The sequence below is a fragment of the Berghia stephanieae genome, chromosome 3 (genome assembly GCF_034508935.2).
Source record: "Berghia stephanieae isolate SIO BIC M18660-M18661 chromosome 3, UCSD_Bste_1.3, whole genome shotgun sequence".
In the NCBI taxonomy this organism is placed as follows: Eukaryota; Metazoa; Mollusca; class Gastropoda; order Nudibranchia; family Aeolidiidae; genus Berghia; species Berghia stephanieae.
This window is the reverse complement of record NC_088362.1, coordinates 50,638,820-50,657,978: the sequence shown is the minus strand read 5'-3', so window position 1 is coordinate 50,657,978 and position 19,159 is coordinate 50,638,820. Positions and strand designations below refer to the sequence as shown.

Here is a 19,159-nt window from a genome sequence, read left to right as displayed (position 1 = left end):
CATTCAAGGCGACCCTGTGAGCAGGGAAGGACCTACTCCTTTAATGATACACATGCATTCTCCAGCCTGGGGTGTAGGGCTATTTTTAGAATCTGCTTCATCCCAGGAGCTCCCATCACTGAATCCCCACTGACAACTACAATAGGTGAGAGAAGCTATATTCTTATTTTATTATTTGTTTTTACTAGGGGTGAGAGAAGCTATATTCTTATTTTATTATTTGTTTTTCATATCTTTCCTCAGAAAAGTAACATTTGATTTGAATGTTGTTTTCATACATTAACCCTCTCCTTACCACCCATAGGAAAATCGTCACATTCGTTACGATGTAACCGACAATTTTCTCATTTTGATTTCTCTTGTACAACACGAAATTTAAAGAAATGCTTTGATGACAGCTATAATTACAAAACACTGTCATGTAGAGCTCACTTGTTACTCTTTGTTTGAGGAAGAAAAGTCTATTTTTGTGCTGGATGGGTGTGAATTTTGGGGGAAATTCTAAAAATAGCTGATAAGGAAAGGGTTAAACAAATGTTCTGCCATTCTTGGAATTGGGTTATTTTAAATGATATTTGTGATTTACTGCTTCACTATTCTGTAAATTTGGAGTACGAAAAAAAAAGCTGAAAATTGGATATTCGAGTCATAAGAATTGATATAGAAAATTAAAAGTCTTAGTTAAGATAAGATTCCCAAGGGAAATAATCTATTTAGAATCTATCTCAAAAGAGAGATCACCCGGGCCAGCCACGATGCAGCATTTACAAAGAGAGCAAGAGCGGCAAAATGTCTTTCTCAAGAAAAAAAAATGATAGAGGGATTTGGACCAGGATCCTATCCAGCCATCTCTTCCTTTTCTTCCACATGCAATCGTCCTTTTAGAAAGCCTCGATATCAGTTTCTTCGTAATAGGCAATAAATTAAAATGGTTTGAAGTGTGTCAGACCAAATGTTAGTGAATTATCTCTATCTGAAAAATTTGCTCAATAGAAGGGCACATCAATTTGAGCGCTCTTTGGAGCTCTGTCTTGAGTGCAGTTTTCTTCTCACTGTATACAACACATCTGAGTGGATTAACAGTTATAAATAAATAAAAAATTCCCTTTATTCATCCCATAGGCGACATTTTTCTCTAGGGTCTATTCCTAGGGAAGACTGGAATAACCCAGGCGTTAGCCGCAGTGCTGCGCCGCAAATTGAGCTGTGGGGAGTTGACTTGCTCAAGGCCATACAGTGCAGAGGCGGGTGATCGAACTAGGTACCTTTCGGGTACGAAGCAAAGACCATACCGCTGAGCCACGCTTCCCTGATATACCTCACTTATCGCTTCTGCACAGATCATAGTCAAATTTATGACGTGGTCACTGATATCATTGATAGATCACTTTGTATGTTTCATATTATAGGCATTTAAAGGATACATTCCTAAATTAAGCCAAATGCCATGTTCATGTTATGTTATGTTATGTTATGTCAACAACATATGCCATAAAAATTATCACATATCTAGAATTGATATTAAAACTTTGTTACAATTGTGGTTCATAGTATTTGCACTCTATCAAACACTCACAAGCAAGGCCTTTCTGCCCTACAGCCATCATCAATAAAACCAAGTGCCGCAGAATGTCAAGACCCCATGAAAATGAACTGGGTGAGGTTGAAACATTTATATACCTGGGCAGCAGCATCGACAAGCAGGGTGGCTGCAGATGTGTAGGCAAGGACAGGAAAAACAGAGCGTCATACCTTCAGTTAAAGGACATACTGGGATCCCAGATCACAAAGGTCACGCTGTTAAATACAAATGTCAAGTCAGTCTTATTGTAAGGGGTGGAGACCAGGAGGACCACAAAGACAAAGATCAAGAAATTACAGTTTTGTCAACAGCTGCCTCAAACATTCCGGCCTGATACCCTAAGTAGCAGACCTATGGAAGAACAACAACCATCTACTAGCCGAGGAAGAAATACGCCACGGAAGATAGACGTGAATAGGTCACACCCAGAGGAAGCCAGTCAATAGCACAATCAGACAGGCACTAAAATAGAACCCATCAGGGAAATGCAAAAGAGGAAGACCAAGAAACAACTAGAGATATGCCTTTGATGCAGATACAAAAAAATGCGCTCATGGAGAGAATGGGAAAAGACAGCCTAAGGACAAAGGACAGTGGCGTGCTGTGGTTTAGGGCATAACTCAATGAAGAGTGATGTACGTAACAACTACAAGATTGTACAGGACAAATCTCCATGAAGAGTGATGTACGTAACAACTACAAGATTGTACAGGGCATAACTCCATGAAGAGTGATGTACGTAATAACTACAAGATTGTACAGGGAATAAGTCCATGAAGGGTGATATACGTAACAACTACACAATTAAATCTATCATCCCTACAACGACAGTTTGTTTGTCTTTACATGTCTTCCTTTCTCCTTTTCAGTATGTCCATCGCTTCTGTGTAAAGCTCCTTGCCCATTTGGTCACAAAGTGGACGAAAAGGGCTGCCCCCTATGCGACTGCCTAGGTAATTGTAATTAGATTGTTGACTTTTTCCTTTGATTTATTGTGGTTAGTTAAACATTATTATCAAAAGTATTCGTTACAAGCCTGATGATACAATTGTCCAATAAAGATCGTAACAAATGTGTATATAACAGTGCTACACACTGAAATAAAAAAGAAAAAGAAAAAAGGTCCTTGACGGTTTGATCTTGTATCTTTCAGCTTTGTCTGACACTGTTTCATGTACATTTTTCAAATCTTTGTCTTACAGCAGTGCCCGCTCCCTAATTTGACAGTTCAATTGTTTGTTTTGATTTTTAAAATACCAGATGAATACATTAAATTCAACAAATCAAAAAGGTCATCATTACGCTGACCTGAAACATTTGTCTTTAGGGGCAGCGTGGATCAGCGGTACGGTCTTTGGTTCGTACCCGAAAGGTACCGTGTTCGATTATCCCCTGAGCAAGTCACCTTGCTCTAGCTCAATTTGCGGCGCTGCCTGGGTTATTCCAGTCTTCCCTTAAGAATAGACCCTAGAGACAAATTTCCCCCCATTAGATGAATAAAGGAATTTTATTTTATTTTATTTTTATTTATTATTGTAATCTAATTCCTCGTTGTCTTTTTCCTATTATGGACAACATATGTAACTGTTTTGAAAATAAGATGACAATTAATTTCCTGTATAAATGCCATGTATATTTTTGTATCTACCTCAGAGCACCTAACTGTCTCTTTAGTTAAAGTGATTTTATGGTCATATTATTAAAAATGGAAAGTATGCGGGTTTTAAATCTGCCAACAATTTCGTAGAGAACTCCCCGCGCTGGTGAGAAGCTTTAAGGGGAATTGATATTCGGGTTAATATATATTTCTGAATTTTGTCATAGATCGGAAAACTAATACTGTTTACATTTTAACAGTTGTTTTATTATTTTTCATTTGGCTTATATTTTGATTTATATGTATTTAATTGTACTGGACGACACACACATACACACACACACACACACACACACACACAAAAGATAGAACCCATCACTTTTGTAATAACATCAATACCATTTTATGACATTTTGATAAATAAAATAACACTCATGTTTACGTCAACAGGCCAAATATCATCAAAAAGAATCAAACAGGGAATACGTTATTAAAGAATTATCAGAGCATATGAAAATCGGGAAATTACGATAAGCAATACGCTAAAATTAAACTGTTATCGACATACGTCAGGTGAGAGAATGTGAGTAAAGAGCCTTTTCCAAGAACTCAATTATGAGCCGCCCAGAGCGAGACTCGAACCTTGGACTCTCTGATTAGAAGGTGAGTATCATACCACTAGACTAGATAGCAGGACATAATAATGTACTCACATATAAGCAAACCTGGCTCACACTGAATTGTTCTCTGGCCCAGCATCACTACCCACCTGCGATTTGGATACCAGATTTACATAATTTGATGTGGTGGAAAGTATTGTCCAATCAACCAGTGTCCCATCTTATAGGTAGCAAGCAACTGTTCTTCCCATTGCATCGTGTCTTTAACTAAACTTTCTGCTCAGTTCCAACGATTTTCATTGCATGCTTTGTTTTGATATAATATTTCTTCGCGAGTATAAGTGCCTGGCTGATATTTATTTATAGAATAAGGGAGGCAATATTATGTAGAATTTATTATTCACAACAATATTTATCTCCTTCTCTAATTTCGTGCTATTTATTTGCTAGGTCCAGAGGAGCCCGAATGTGAGTTCATTCCACTTAGGAGCTCTATGGAAGAAATTGATGAGAAATTCTTTTTTCATGCGGATGGACGTAACAGAATTGTGAAAAAAATAGAAGTGGTCACACAGATATCCGAGGTTGCCTGTATAGAGTGGGATAATTTCTTCTTTGAAAATAACAGAATAGAAGCTAACTCTGGATGCCAGGCCCTTTTCAAAGTTTGTTTCGAAGAAGGACCACTAATAGAGCCCTTTATCACAACTATAGAGCCACCTGGTATGTACTATTTCAAATTAAAATAAAAGCTATATCAACTGCAGTTTTTTGGTTTCAAAGAAAGGATTCACGAACTATAAAGCAAACCATATGATGACGCCGTCAAAACAAAAAGACTAGCTGTGGTAAAATGCGTGATCCACCTTTGACCACTCACTTTCCAAAACAAATTATAGAAAATATAATTTGACTAATAGCCACTAGATCAAGCTTCACCGATTCTCACGTTGACTCCTTCACTCAAGTCTGCATCACGCTCATGCAGTGATTGATTCGAGTACTGTATGAGAGAACACATTTTGCATAATCTGATGGATAAGGGTTTTCAAAATTGGTAACAGTTACAATCTAAAACGTGTGTCAATCATTAAAAAAAAACACACACAAAAACCCCTCCAGTCAACAAAAAATGTCAACAAAAGTTTTTTTTTTTTTTTTTTTAAATCCCAATCTTTCGTAGTGGTAGCACCCACCACTTTCAACCGGCAAAAGTCGAGCCTATTCATAATATTATTGACTATCGCCCTTTCCTGATAAGAGTATGTTCCGAGTTCAAAACAAACTTTATTTCACTGGATACCTGCTCACGACTAGAAAAGGAAGAAGACAAGGGACCCCCGCCACCAGGGGCGTGGCTCTTTTGGTTCAAATGGTGCCTGGCACCACATCCATGCTTTAAAAATGGATAACAGCATTTTTTAAAATATATAAAACTGAGAAATGGTATATATCGCCTTTTATCAACAGTGCGAAACAGACTCCCTTTCTGTCACAACGCCTTCTATCCACGCTTTTCTCCCGATTCACACAGTCCGTTGATGACTGTCAGCGACTGTGTACCATGGCTGAGCGAGTGACTGGATTTCCCCACTCAAACGATTGCAAGGTGCGGATTGTTGCTGGCACCATTTAAGGCTATTACTATAATGTACTATAATGTTGCCACATTGAATACCTGGCTCGAATTTTTACCATCTTCACATACGAGAAAAAACTCGCCTCAGGTGCCGAGAAATTTTTGCTCCAACTCTGTTGGACTGGGGAAAAATAGCTAATGTTGGTCATTTACGTCCTAGTCATAGTATGGTAACTTCGACCATCTTTATTATTATCGAAATCACGATTATTAACAAGTTCATTTGTTTCTCTCTCTGTGTCGTGATTATTGTATATATTATTATTATTATTATTATTATTATTATTATTATTATTATTATTATTATTATTATTATTATTATTATTATTATTATTATTATTATTATTATTATATATCATATCATCATCATCATCATCATCATCATTTATATTATTATTATTATTATTATATTATTATTATTATTATTATTATTATTGCTGCTATGAAGGAATGTGAACGAGTTAAGTCAAACATTTCTTGATAGTGATGCTTTATGCTAAATGCATGATCTTCGCGTGAATATGTGTGTTTGACTTTGTGTGTGTGTGTGTGTGCGTGCGCGTTCATCTCACATACACACACACACAGATAGGTAGATAGATAGATAGATAGATAGATAGATAGAGAGAGAGAGAGAGAGAGAGAGAGAGAGAGAGAGAGAGAGAGAGAGAGAGATCTTGTATGGTGTCATGTTTGATTTCCGAAGTGGAATGGGGCTGTTTCATGACGTAACTACAGTACTCTTTTAATAGGCCATGGGCTGTTTACATTCTTACGCTTTGTAAGTTTTGAAATTACCCTTTGTTCGATTGACATTCAATGTCTGCATGTGTCCCTTTAGCCATTTCCCTCAGTGTCCAAACTCCAATCAATATATTCGTTCGTGATTTATATAAACAAACTATTGAACAGATTTGCAGGAATAGAAACATCACCATGCAAATTTACTTTACAAGTATGTAAGTTTTTTTTCTTTCTTTTATATTTACACATCTGCATGTGAAAGTCATTTTCGTCTGGCACCACTTTATACTGTAAGCATGCCACGCCGCTGCCCGCCACCATGTGTTGTTCGCGGGAGTTAAGGTTGTAGCCTCTATCGCCTCTTACGACTTTTTTTTTTTTTTTTTTTTTTTTTTCGCTAACAGAAAAAGAAAAATAAAGGGGGGGGGGAGGGAGGGGGGGGAGAGAAAGGAAAGGAAGGGGTGAAAGAATGAATGAAGGGAATGGTGGTGGGGGTAGGGAATTATTTTAAAAACCGAAAGTGTCCAACTCAATCCCTTTATCACATTTTTGATAGTTGATAGTCTGCTACTAAGCAATGTGTAAACAAAAATGTTGATTGGATCCGTATGACATGCTTAAGGGTCAATTACAGCATAGTTCGGGTCATTTGCATCTAATTATCTGGGTCATGTTTAGACGGCTGCATCATATGGTTAGCTCTATTAACGTAGAAATGAATAGTTATGTGTGATTTGGGGACAACCTAGTGCTGCAATACTCACCACTTTTTGTAGTAGTAGTAGTAGTAGTAGTAGTAGTAGTAGTAGTAGTAGTAGTAGTAGTAGTAGTAGTAGTAATAATAATAATAATAATGATAATAATAATAATGACAATGATAATAATAATAATTTAATAATAATAATAATAATAATAATAATAATAATAATAATAATAATAATAATAATAATAATAATAAAAGTAATAATAATTGATAATAATAACAATAACAATAATGATTATTGCCAAAATTTGATTTTGTTGTTGTTGTTATTAGAAGAAGAAGAAGAAGAAGAAGAAGAAGAAGAAGAAGAAGAAGAAGAAGAAGAAGAAGAAGAAGAAGAAGAAGAAGAAGAAGAAGAAGAAGGAGAATAGTTTATTGTTTGAATTTATACTATATATAATTAACAGTCTAACTATTTTACATCCGAAAATTCGCTGGTAAAAAGATTATCAAAATGGTGGATTATACCAATTTTTAAGACCATGAATTATGTAGGTATTTTCTTTTATGGGGCGTCTACATCTGTTTTCCCAACAGGATGTACAAGTTTGACCCTCAACAGCACAAGGCTGAGACCAGTCTTGAGAACAGTGAATCGAACTAATGGCTTTATCCGAAGCATGTCCATACTTCTACAACGTTCACCCCCGTATACATGCGTGGCTGGAACTACCTATGGTTTTCGTGGCTTTGTCGTGTTTGCCATCAACGGCTGCGTTGCTGAATTCCATGTGTGTCAAGGTGGCACAGTGCCCATTACTCTCCCACCTGGGACTACACGACTCCCAGGTTTGTTGATAGAGAATGTATGCAATAGATAGAATGACGTTGATGTCGCTTGGGTTTTTGTTATTGTTTTTTTTTTTACCATCCAGGTTTACGAGTAATTCTCATTTAACTGTATTAACCAGACTATAATAGTTCATGGTTTCACAGAGTTTTGTGTGTTGGTCCGTTATACTTCCGGATGGCAATGTTATGAGCTTATTAGCCAATTTTTTGCTGACAGAGACAACGCTTTTAACGGCTAGGTACTCATTTTACACCCGAGTGCGGTTAGAGAATGTGAGTAAAGAGCCTTCTCCAAGGACTCCACTATGCACCGAGAGAGGCTCGAACCCGCAACCCCAGCCAGTCGTACTAGTAAGTCGCGGGTTCGCACCCCCATCGCCGATAAATAAATTTATTCTCTATTGTCTTCTGGCACTTTCCTACTCACTTCATTTCTTGTTATTATCAACATATTATGTGCCTGCTCCACTCAATTTTCTGAATTAATATTCACCCCAAATACCGGAGCTTACTCAATGTCCCAATCGTTTTTATGCTATATGTTTGTGTTCAGATTATGGCTATTAAGCTTAAATGCTGGATGACTAACTTCGCGGCGTTTGTGTGTTGGACCCATGACCTCAAGAAATCGGTCAGAGCGGTTCAAGATAGACACCGAATTTGATACCACTTTATTTTTGGAGTGGTGAATAGCTCTGATAGTAGCGCCAACATCTCCCCGTCCAGGCTAAGTTGTCGTACGAGCAAGGTCACGGGTTCGATCCCCCATTGCCGCGAAAAAAAATTATTCTCTATTGTCTTCTGGCACTTTCCTACTCACTTCATTTCTTGTCATATTTTATTTGTACTCTTTAAGATATCAAGATTTACTTTTTTTCTGACTCTGTATCTTTACTCAATTTGAAAAATAAATGCTCATTGGAAATTTTAGCATTTCTTTATTTTCTTTCCAACAGATTTTGGTCGAAATTGTCGTAGGGTGACTTTGAGGAGTACAAGAACTAGGAAAGCTTTTAAAAGCCTCAATGATAAAATACCGAAATTTGCAGAAATTACATCTATGGAGGTGGTCAATCAATTGTCAAACGTGCTTTGTGTTGAATGGGAGAACTTTTACTTCAGAAGAAATCGGATTTTTGCTGAAAATGGCTGTACAGCTGTATTCAGGGTTTGCTTTGAGAAACGGAATAAGCCAATTTTCCCAGAACGACCAATTGTGGCAGAGCCTGTCACAACGATGGAACCCAGTATGTTCAAATTATTCAGTTTTGTTCATTATTTTGATAGCATCTTACACAGATGTGATGAAAAAAAATCCACATATAATAATGATAATAATAATAATAACAATAAAAAAAATAAAATAAAATAATAATAATGATTACGATGATTACGATGATGATAATGGTGATGATGCTGCTGCTGATGGTGATGCTTATGATGATGATGATGATGATGATGATGATGATGATGATGATGATGATGATGATGTTAATGATGATGATGATGATGATGATGATGACGATGATGATGATGATGATGATGATGACGGGGATCATAACAATGATACTTATTTATATACCATCAGACCTAAGACCATGGGTCCACAAAACAAAGAAGGCTTTAAGGTTATTGTACAGCACATTGAACAATTCAAACACGTTTTGAAATCGTTATAGATTGTACTTTGATATATATAAACTATTTTAAAGAATTTGTGATTTTGTTATTAACAAATATTGATATAAGTGAATAAGGCATGTGGTACATTCGTAATTTTGTTGACACAGTAAATATTCTAACTGGAATATGAAGAAAATGTATTAAGATTAGTACTTAATAGTGCTCTCTGTAGTATTCAATTTCGTGCACTCTAATAATATATAAATTCCTATTCGAGTTATTGCTTGTTACAATAGAAGAAAAAAAAAAGAAATATGATTAATAGTGTTGATGATAATAAAATCGGGGAGTCACTGGTATATATCTATTAAAATAGATGGAACATAAAAACTATGTACAAATCTATGCAGGCAGTGGTAGGGATGAAGGGCAACGGTCTCAAAAATCCTCGAATCAGGGAGTAAAGAAGGACGGAGAGTGGGACAATGAAACTCTATTGGAGGGATCCCATTCTATGTATAACATAAATTAATATTGACGTAGTAATCTGCTAAATCTTATTTAAATCTCAAGATTGTGAGCTGGTGACATTGTTGAGCGATGACCAGAGAGTGCAGCGGTTTATGAATGAGGAGAATGGCCAGGTGGATAGTATGACCGTTGTTGAACAGTTCTCTGTCGTGGACTGTGTCCTGGAACAGACGTTCGACTTTAGTGGGCTAGAGGTATGGGCTGAACATGGATGTCAGGCCACCTTTAAAGTATGCCAGGCCCATATGATACCAGAGATAACAGAACAAATTCCCTTTATTACTGCGGAACCTGCGGAACCTGCGGAACCTAGTAAGTTTTAATCTCTTATCATATCACATCAAATCATCTAAATGCAACCACCGTTGAGCACAGACGATACAAGTTATTTTGCATTTTATTTTATTTGTTTTCCAAGTTTATTTGTGTATTGTTGTGCAGACGAAGGGTTTGTATTCGAAACGTCCATTGTCTGTTTTGTTCCCATGCGAAGACTCTCAATTTTCACTCTTTCGTTAGTATTTTCACGATCACGGCTTCAGGCAGCCCCTACCGTTTTCTATCATATCAGGTAAAGGGATATCTAGACACACTGACCTTAGAATACTCGGTGTATTAAAATGATCATAGTTTTATCGGGGATCGATTACTTTTATCAAGCATTACTTTTTGAAGCTCTCTACAGAAGCAGAATTTTTTTGGTTTCATATTTGATACCTCTCCAAAGTTTTATAGTTCTGTTAATAAAAGAAAATTCCCCTTATGCTAGTTTTGTATCTGTTAATAAAGAGTTTAAACCGGTGTCCTCTAGTAATTTTTGTACTCGAAAATAAAATAAAATCAGAAGTGTCTAAGTCAAACTCAATTTATATAATTGAATGAATCATCATTATCATCTCCCTTTACCACATCCTGTTTTATTTTGGTTCCATTCCTAAACTAATTAATCAATGGTTGATAATATGTGTTATTTATTGCCTTCTCATACCTTCCGCTTATGGCCAAGCAGATGTTAGTACGATAGTTTAATTTTTAATGGCATTCAGTGCCATTTTCAATTTTGTCTTGTTAGAGCCTAATATCATTTATTGTGAGGCGTTTGACATACACCACACCCTTTAACGTTTTAAAAGTATAGACCATAATTTTTTTCCATCTAAAATTTTGCTTGCAATATGATGAATTTGAGCATCTGAACTAAGCCTTCAGTAATAATTCATGCAGATTCTTGAGGGAAACTAAACTGGATACATATTATAGAATTAGAAAAAAGATGTTCCTCCTCATCCACTTAAAATCATATCGTCTTTCATTTTGTTGATTTTTTGCAGATACTTACCATTAATTTTACTAGTTGCACGAATCATTTAATTCAATACAGATAATAAAACTACCAAGGAAAAATATAAGTAGTATACGTGGCCACATGTAATGAGGGGCAGCGTGGCTCAGCGGTTCGTTCTTTGCTTCGTACCCAGAAGGTACCGAGTTCGATCAGCCGCCGAAGCGCTGTGTGGCCTTGAGCAAGTCACCTCGCCCTAGCTCAGTTTGCGGCGTTGCATTGAGGCTGACGCCTGGGTTATTCTAATCTCCCCTTTGAATAAACCCTAAAAACAAATTTCCCCCTATGGGATGAATAAAAAGAATTTTATCTTCTTATTATTTGTAAAATGTATTTTTACTTTTATTTAAGAGGGCAATGTTTTATGTTGATCTGATACTCTTTTAAAAATGCCATTCCATCCAGTTAACTTTTTTTACTGCTACAAAATACATAACGCATTTATCCTTTCAGTTTCAATTGAGCCAGGATGCAAAAAAATTATCTTGGTGAGCTCTAGAAACAGGCCAAAGAGTGTAAATGTAAGAGACAGAAATGGTCAATTGGCCCAAATTATCAGCATGGAAATCCTACGACGAATTTCATCCGTTGAGTGCCGGGAATGGGAAAATTACTTTTTCCGCGATTCACGAGCCACTGCAAGAGCAGGCTGCTCTGCTCTCTTTCAGGTTTGCTTCCGACAGATTAAAAGAGTCACTAGCTTCCCGGGAGTAACAGGTAACACTATGAATGCGAACACCATAATGATAATAAAAATCATCAAAATCACCACCGCCATCACTACCATCACCACCGTTAAATCATCATCATCATCATCATCATCATCCTCATCATCATCATCATCATCATCATCATCATCATCATCATCATCATCATCAGTGCGGCTATGTGGTCTAGTGGTATGACACTCGCTTTCGGATCGGAAGGTCCCGGGTTCGAGCCTCGCGCTCGGCGCATAGTTGACTCCTTGGAAAAGGCTCTTTACTCACATTCTCTCACCGTACTCAGGTGTAATATGAGTACCTGGCCGTTAAAAGCGTTGTCTTTGTCCGAAAAATTGTTATATCGCTTAACAGGCGTCATGTCCTGTCCTACATGTTAAATGTTGCTGTTGACCAGGGCCCCTTGTAAAGCGCGTTGAGCACATTTAGTGGATATTGCCCTATATAAAGCTCAATTTATTATTATCAGCGTTGTCGTCGTCGTGTCGCCGTCATCGTCATAACCCCTCTTTACTGTTATCACCATTATAATAACTTAATTTGTATATAAGTTTTCATCATTAACAATTTCCTAGACATCTTAATCATTATCATTGCTGTTGTTGTTGTTGTTTTTGTTGTTGTTGTCAGGTTGAAATGTATATGTGACCCACCGACTCCAATGGTATTTTGTCCAGATAAACCAGAACCTGGAAATCGAATGTGGTTAGCGACAGATATGAAACGAGGTTTATTTCTTTTCTTCATAGTAAGGAAAAAATATAATATTTTACATTGCAAAATAAATACTCAAACGTTTATATGCTTCATAGCATGTTGATTATAAATTCACATTTCATGTTCTGATTCATCCAGACATAGTATCGTTTTGAGACAAAGGGCCACATATTTCCTATCTTGAACTTGGCTGTGGTCTTGTGGTATGACACTCGTTTTCGGATCGGAAGGTCCTGGGTTCCAGCCTCGCTCGGCGCATGGTTGAGTCCTAGGAAAAGGCTATTTACTTACATTATATCACCGTACTCAGGTGTAGAATGAGTAACTGTCCGTTAACAGGGTTGTCTCTGTCGGCAGAAAATTGTAATACCGCCTAGCAGGCGTCATGTCTCGTTCTATATGTTACGTGTTGCTATTGGTCAGGGACCCTTTTTAAAACGCTTTGAACACGTTTAGTGAAGTACATAGTGTACTACTGTGAAGCAATACCAATGCCGGTAGCATGAGAACTATGCCAAGGGACAATCATTTCTCCAATTGAAATAGAAAATTATTTTATTTCGTCCTATATCATATCATGTAAAGTGTTGTTGATAGCTAGGGACCCCTTGCAATGCGCATTTAGCATATTCATTAGTATGAGTTTAATTACCAATTCATAATTTAAGTCAATTTTTTACCAAATCTTTCAACCACAGTATGTACAGATAATGTGCGACTGGGAAGCAACACCAATGCCGTGAGCGTGAGAACTATGCCAAGGATTGCTGGAGACATTTCCAAAATGTATGTGAGGACTCTTCTTGGAACTGGCCGATGTGTCTTCAGAGACTCTTATAATTTTAGAGACAACATAGCAATTGCTAAGAATGGATGCTTTGCAGTGTTTGTCGTCTGCCAGACTGCGTCATTCCCGGATGTGATCCCCATTACAACCAGGCCAACCAGTAAGTATTTCCTTAGTTTTCCTGTCATACAATTATTAAGAAGGAAAAAAAAAACAAATTCAATCTATTAAAAAATATGGGACCCTTCGCCTCAAAACGGTATTAAGTCGGGTTGGTTAAGATGTTAAGAATTGAATTTATAGCCAGAAATATCAGACTTGTGTTGAGTTTATATGATTTATTGAGGAGAATGACAACCACATTTTAAGGTGCTAATGCCAACAATTTATATTTTTAACCAGTTTAACATTTATTTCGGCTTTTAAGTATCTGGTTCGTTCTGACTTAATCCCGTTTTGAGGCGAAGGGTCAAAAATTCAATCTATTAAAAATATATACTTCTTTTCACCTTCTTGCTTTGATGAGCAATAGATATCTCTAAGAATCTTTGAATAATAAATAATATTGTTGATTAAAACATGTGCTTATGGATTGCCCATTATACAACGTGCAACGTTCGAACCACTGGGTCACCCCTACAACACTCAACACAAAGCTCTATGGTGAGGCTGAGGACCTAAAGCGGACCACAGACTTCATAGCAGATATCGGACTGCAGCCATAGATGTCCATCAAAGGAACGAAGAAGAAGAAGAAGAAGAAGAAGAAGAAGTTGATTAAAACACAGTATTGAGTTTTAGATTCTATATCACTGTTGCATTTGAATAATCCAACAAAATATAGATAGAACGAAGATGACGTCACTCAAGCCTTTGTTATTATATTTTGCCATCCGCGTTTGTGAGTTATTCTCACTGAACTGTATTAACCAGACTATAAAAATTCATGGTTACACAGAGTTTTGTGTGTTGGTCCGTTATACTTCCGGATGGCAATGTTATGAGCTTCTTAGCCAAGCGCATACTATCTATAGATGTGTCTAAAGTGGTTTTGTCACAAAAGCAGCATTCTTGGTTAAAACAGTCACATGATATGGTTGAAATGACATATTATATATATATATAATATATATATATATATATATATATATATATATATATATACATATATATATATATATATATATATATATATATATATATATCTTTATTGTCCATGAAGGCAATTTTCCATTTGGTTACAGTATATCCATAATATATGCAGACAAATGAAACAAACAGTGCAAAAAAATAAAAACCACACATACACACACACGCGCGCGCACACACACACACATAAACACACAGACCCGTATACATAGTACACACAAACAGACATAAATGAAACAAAAAGTACCAAAAAAAAAACACCACACATACGCACACACACACATACACACACACAAACACACACCCAAAGACCTCACACTTAAATAGGCTTCGTGTAATTTATCTAAAAGGCACGTCATCGTGATTACAAATATTAATATATATATATATTCGCGAATGCTTGAAACAATAATGTAGAAATTGACCATAATTATACTTGAAATATTTTATAAATAGATCCTTTTATCAAAAAGATGAGCACTATTATTTCATGGCTTTCGTTTTTATATATATATATATATATATATATATATATATATATATATATATATATATAATCAATATATATATATATATATATATATATATATATATATATATATATTGTGAGGCTATGTGGTCTTGTGGTATGACACTTGCTTCGGATCGGAAAGTCCTGGGTCCGAGACTCGCTAGGCGCATAGTTTAATTTTTGGAAAAATACTCTTTACCCATTTTCTCACCGTACCCAGGTGTAAAATGAGTACTTGGCTGTAAATATATATATATATATATATATATATATATATATATATATATATATATACATATGCACATTAAGCATAATTTCCCTGTAAAAGAATTCAGTCTTAAGATGCTTCTTTAGTTAGAGTACAAGGAGCAGTGTCATGTTCTACATGTTTCGTGCTGCTGTTGGTCTGGGGTCCAGTGTAAAGCGCTTTGAGCACGTTTAGTGGATATTTCCCCATATAGAATCTCAATATATATATATATATATATATATATATATATATATATACTTGTTTATAATACTATGTTGATGTTTCAATTCCCAACAGGACCAAACTGTAAGACGATTAGAATTGACAGTCAAATTAATGGGCCAGAGATAAGCAGAGTAATCAGAGCATCAAACGGTGAACGAGTGCGAATTTTGAGTGTACAACTGGTCGATCAGATATCATCAGTTAAATGTGAAGAGTGGGTGAATTTCCACTTTACTTTAGGAAAGATCAAGGTCAGTAGTGGTTGTAGTGGATTCTTTGAGGTTTGTTTTAAACCGTTTAGACCACGACCTCGCCCTCGCCCAAGACCAGAACCTTCGCAGAGACCCAGCCCTTCTCCCAGACCACGACCTTCTCAAAGACCACCACAACCCACACAGAGACCAAGACCCTCACCTAGACCACAACCCTCTCAAAGACCACCACAACCCACACAGAGACCAAGACCCTCACCTAGACCACAACCCTCTCAAAGACCACCACAACCCACACAGAGACCAAGACCCTCACCTAGACCACAACCCTCTCAAAGACCACCACAACCCACACAGAGACCAAGACCCTCACCTAGACCACAACCCTCTCAAAGACCACCACAACCCACACAGAGACCAAGACCCTCACCTAGACCACAACCCTCTCAAAGACCACCACAACCCACACAGAGACCAAGACCAGTACCCACTCGAAGACGTACACGACAACCGCCAATACCAACGTCAACAGAAGAGGATACCTTCACAACACCCACCCAAAAGCAGCAGCTGTGTAAGAATTGAAATGTCACTTTTTTGTCAAGATAGTTGTACATGATACGGAACCAGACAAAACAGAAAAAAAACTTATGAAGAGAAACTATCGCAAAAAAATCAGTCTTTTTTTTTTTAACCTCAGACCTCCGATTGCTCGGCAAATGCCTGATCATGCAATATAGTCATTTTTAAATTTGCTGTTTTCTGGTATTGTATCATACGCAGCTTCTCAAATTGTATATTATTGCAGTGCCTGCTTCTTAAACTTCCCATGTTTCTGTGACATTTCTGTGTTTTTATGATGCAAGTCACTAGAACCAAATCTGAATTAGACTAGCACTTCTCTCTCTCTCTCGTTTTGTCAATGTAGACTTCATAATACCAATGGATGTATTTCATGTTGTAAAATGTCCATTTTAGCTTCTATATAAGTCGCAGTCACCGAGATTGCGATACATCCAGACGTTTAGTTTTTTTTTTTTTGTTTGTTTGTTTTTGTTTTTTGTGTCGCCTTTTATGATTGTGAAACCTTAAAAATGAGACCCAAAAAAATCACAAAAATAAGCATTAGTTTGGAGAAAACAAGTCGTACCATGCTTCTCTACGGTTTAGTGCGGCTATGTGGTCTTGTGGTATGACACTCGCTTTCGGATCGGAAGGTCTTGGGTTAGAGCCTCGCTCGGCTCGTAGTTGAGTCATTGGAAAAGGCTCATTGCTCACAATCTCTCACCGTACTCAGGTGTAAAATGGGTACCTGGCCGTTAACAGCGTTGTCTTTGTCGGAAAAAAATGTTATGTCGCCAAACAGGCATCATGTCTCGTTCTATATGTTTCTGTTGCTGTTGGTCAAGTATCCATTGTAAAGCGCTTTGAGCACGTTATTGGAAATTGCTCTATTTAAATGCTCTCGTTTTTTGTTTTGTTTTTGGTTTTTTTAACGGACAATTTATATGAACGGTAGGTAAGGTAGGATCACCAAAGCATCATCATCATCATCATCATCATCATCATCATCATCATCATCATCATCATCATCATCAAAAAATTACTATTGCCATGCTTCATTAAAACTATTTAATAATGTTTTAATTATTTCTTTTGAACTTTATTTGCATTTCCGTCTTGCCTTCCTCAGTTGTCAAGTGTAAAATAATTAAGTTAAGGAGTACAACCACTAACCCTGTGGATACTGTTAAAGTGACTGACTCCAATGGAAGATCTGTTGTCATTGTGACAATAGTGTTGAAGAAAGAACTATCCAATAACATTTGCAAAGAATGGCAGAGTTTCTTTTTCCGTGGTTCCAAAGCATTGGCTATTAATAATTGTCAGGGATCGTTTAAAGTTTGTTACAAATCTCGTCGTCGACCTAAACCCACACCGAGACCCACAAGTAGTTCGACACAAGAGCAAATCACCACCACTCCGACTCCAACAAAGAAACCCACACAAAAGCCAACAACCAGGCCATGTAAGTATTTATTTGAGTTGCACTTTCTTCTTCTTCTTCTTCTTATAATAATAATAATAATAATAATAATATAATAATAATAATAATAATAATAATAATAATAATAATAATAATAATAATAATAATAATAATAATGACACTCGCTTTCGGATAGGAAGGTCTATGGTTTGAGCTTCGCTCGGCGCATAGTTGAGTCCCAGGAAAAGGCTCTTTACTCACATGTTCTCACTGTACTCAAGTGTAAATTGAATACATGGCCGTTAACAGCGTTGTCTCTGTCGGAAAAATTGTATTATCGCCTAACAGGCATCATGTCTCGTTCTTTATGTCACGTGTTGCTATTTGTCAGAGACCCTTTGTAAAGCGCTTTGAGCACGTTTAGTGGATATTGTTCTATATGACAGCTCAACTTTTTAAAAACTGTTGTTTGTTTTTTTTTTTTGTTTTGTTTTGTTTTGTTGTTGTTCGCTAAAAAAAAAAGGTTTTTAAGCCCGACGTCCCATGTTTGGTGGTTTGTTCTTTTTTGTTTGTTTTGAAGTGGTTATACTCATTTTTATTTATCATATTTTACACTATTCTGTAAGCGACATTAAGAGAGAGAGAGAGAGAGAGAGAGAGAGAGAGAGCGAGAGAGAGAGAGAGAGAGAGAGAGAGAGAGAGAAGAGAGAGAGAGAAAAGTACTATTAAAAGCTCTTGATTTATTTTAAGGCGTTTATTGATCCCTTTTCAGAATGATGCAATATCTGTGTATAGGCAGATGGAATAAAATGTGTGTTATTATATCCATATTTTTCAAAAGTCTCATCATTTTTGGGTAAATGCAATCGTTGAACGAAGTTTTGAAGCTCTTAATAAAAAAAACATTCAACTATAGTGGGATGTCTCCATTCTTTTGATTTGGGCTTCTATGATTAAAAGAATTGAAATTAAACCAGTAGCAAAGATTATTATGTTTACCCTTTAATCGGGCATAATCATGTGATATTTGACACATTTCAGCGGACATCATGAAATCAGAATTAGAACCAATAATTGGTAGTATGCAAAACCCAAATTTGTCATATTATTTAAATCGGGTACCCCCAAAAAAAAACAAATAAATGAATGAACGTTTGCCACATGCAACGAAAGTAGTGAAAACTATGCAAATCAGACCTTTAATTGCTGCCCAAGTTACTTGCATATACTGACTGCCATTTTGATGATTTGTTCTGAAGTCATGGCCAGATAAATTATGAAAGAGAGAGAAAATTAGTTTCATCAGTAAAGGCTTTAAAACTCAATGTGTCCAACAAGTAATATACAAAGAAAATACGCTTGGAAT

The 19,159-nt window shown here is 36.5% G+C and overlaps 2 protein-coding genes across 2 annotated transcripts in view; both read left to right on the top strand.

Moving 5' to 3' along the window:
- Window positions 1–13,415, top strand: part of LOC144969271 (uncharacterized) — a 38,690-nt gene extending 25,275 nt beyond the window's left edge. Inside the window, exons 11-18 of the mRNA XM_078908383.1 lie at window positions 1–145; window positions 2,452–2,535; window positions 4,250–4,522; window positions 7,483–7,734; window positions 8,694–8,984; window positions 9,934–10,203; window positions 11,687–11,901; window positions 13,371–13,415. The exon at window positions 1–145 is cut by the window's left edge and continues 119 nt beyond it. Of these exons, the coding sequence (XP_078764509.1) occupies window positions 1–145; window positions 2,452–2,535; window positions 4,250–4,522; window positions 7,483–7,734; window positions 8,694–8,984; window positions 9,934–10,203; window positions 11,687–11,901; window positions 13,371–13,415 (1,575 nt within the window). The remainder of the gene's footprint in view (window positions 146–2,451; window positions 2,536–4,249; window positions 4,523–7,482; window positions 7,735–8,693; window positions 8,985–9,933; window positions 10,204–11,686; window positions 11,902–13,370) is intronic.
- LOC144969270 (uncharacterized) overlaps window positions 13,283–19,159 on the top strand; it is a 48,785-nt gene continuing 42,908 nt past the window's right edge. The window contains exons 1-3 of the mRNA XM_078908382.1: window positions 13,283–13,619; window positions 15,667–16,380; window positions 17,500–17,835. Of these exons, the coding sequence (XP_078764508.1) occupies window positions 13,427–13,619; window positions 15,667–16,380; window positions 17,500–17,835 (1,243 nt within the window). The 5' untranslated portion in view covers window positions 13,283–13,426. The remainder of the gene's footprint in view (window positions 13,620–15,666; window positions 16,381–17,499; window positions 17,836–19,159) is intronic.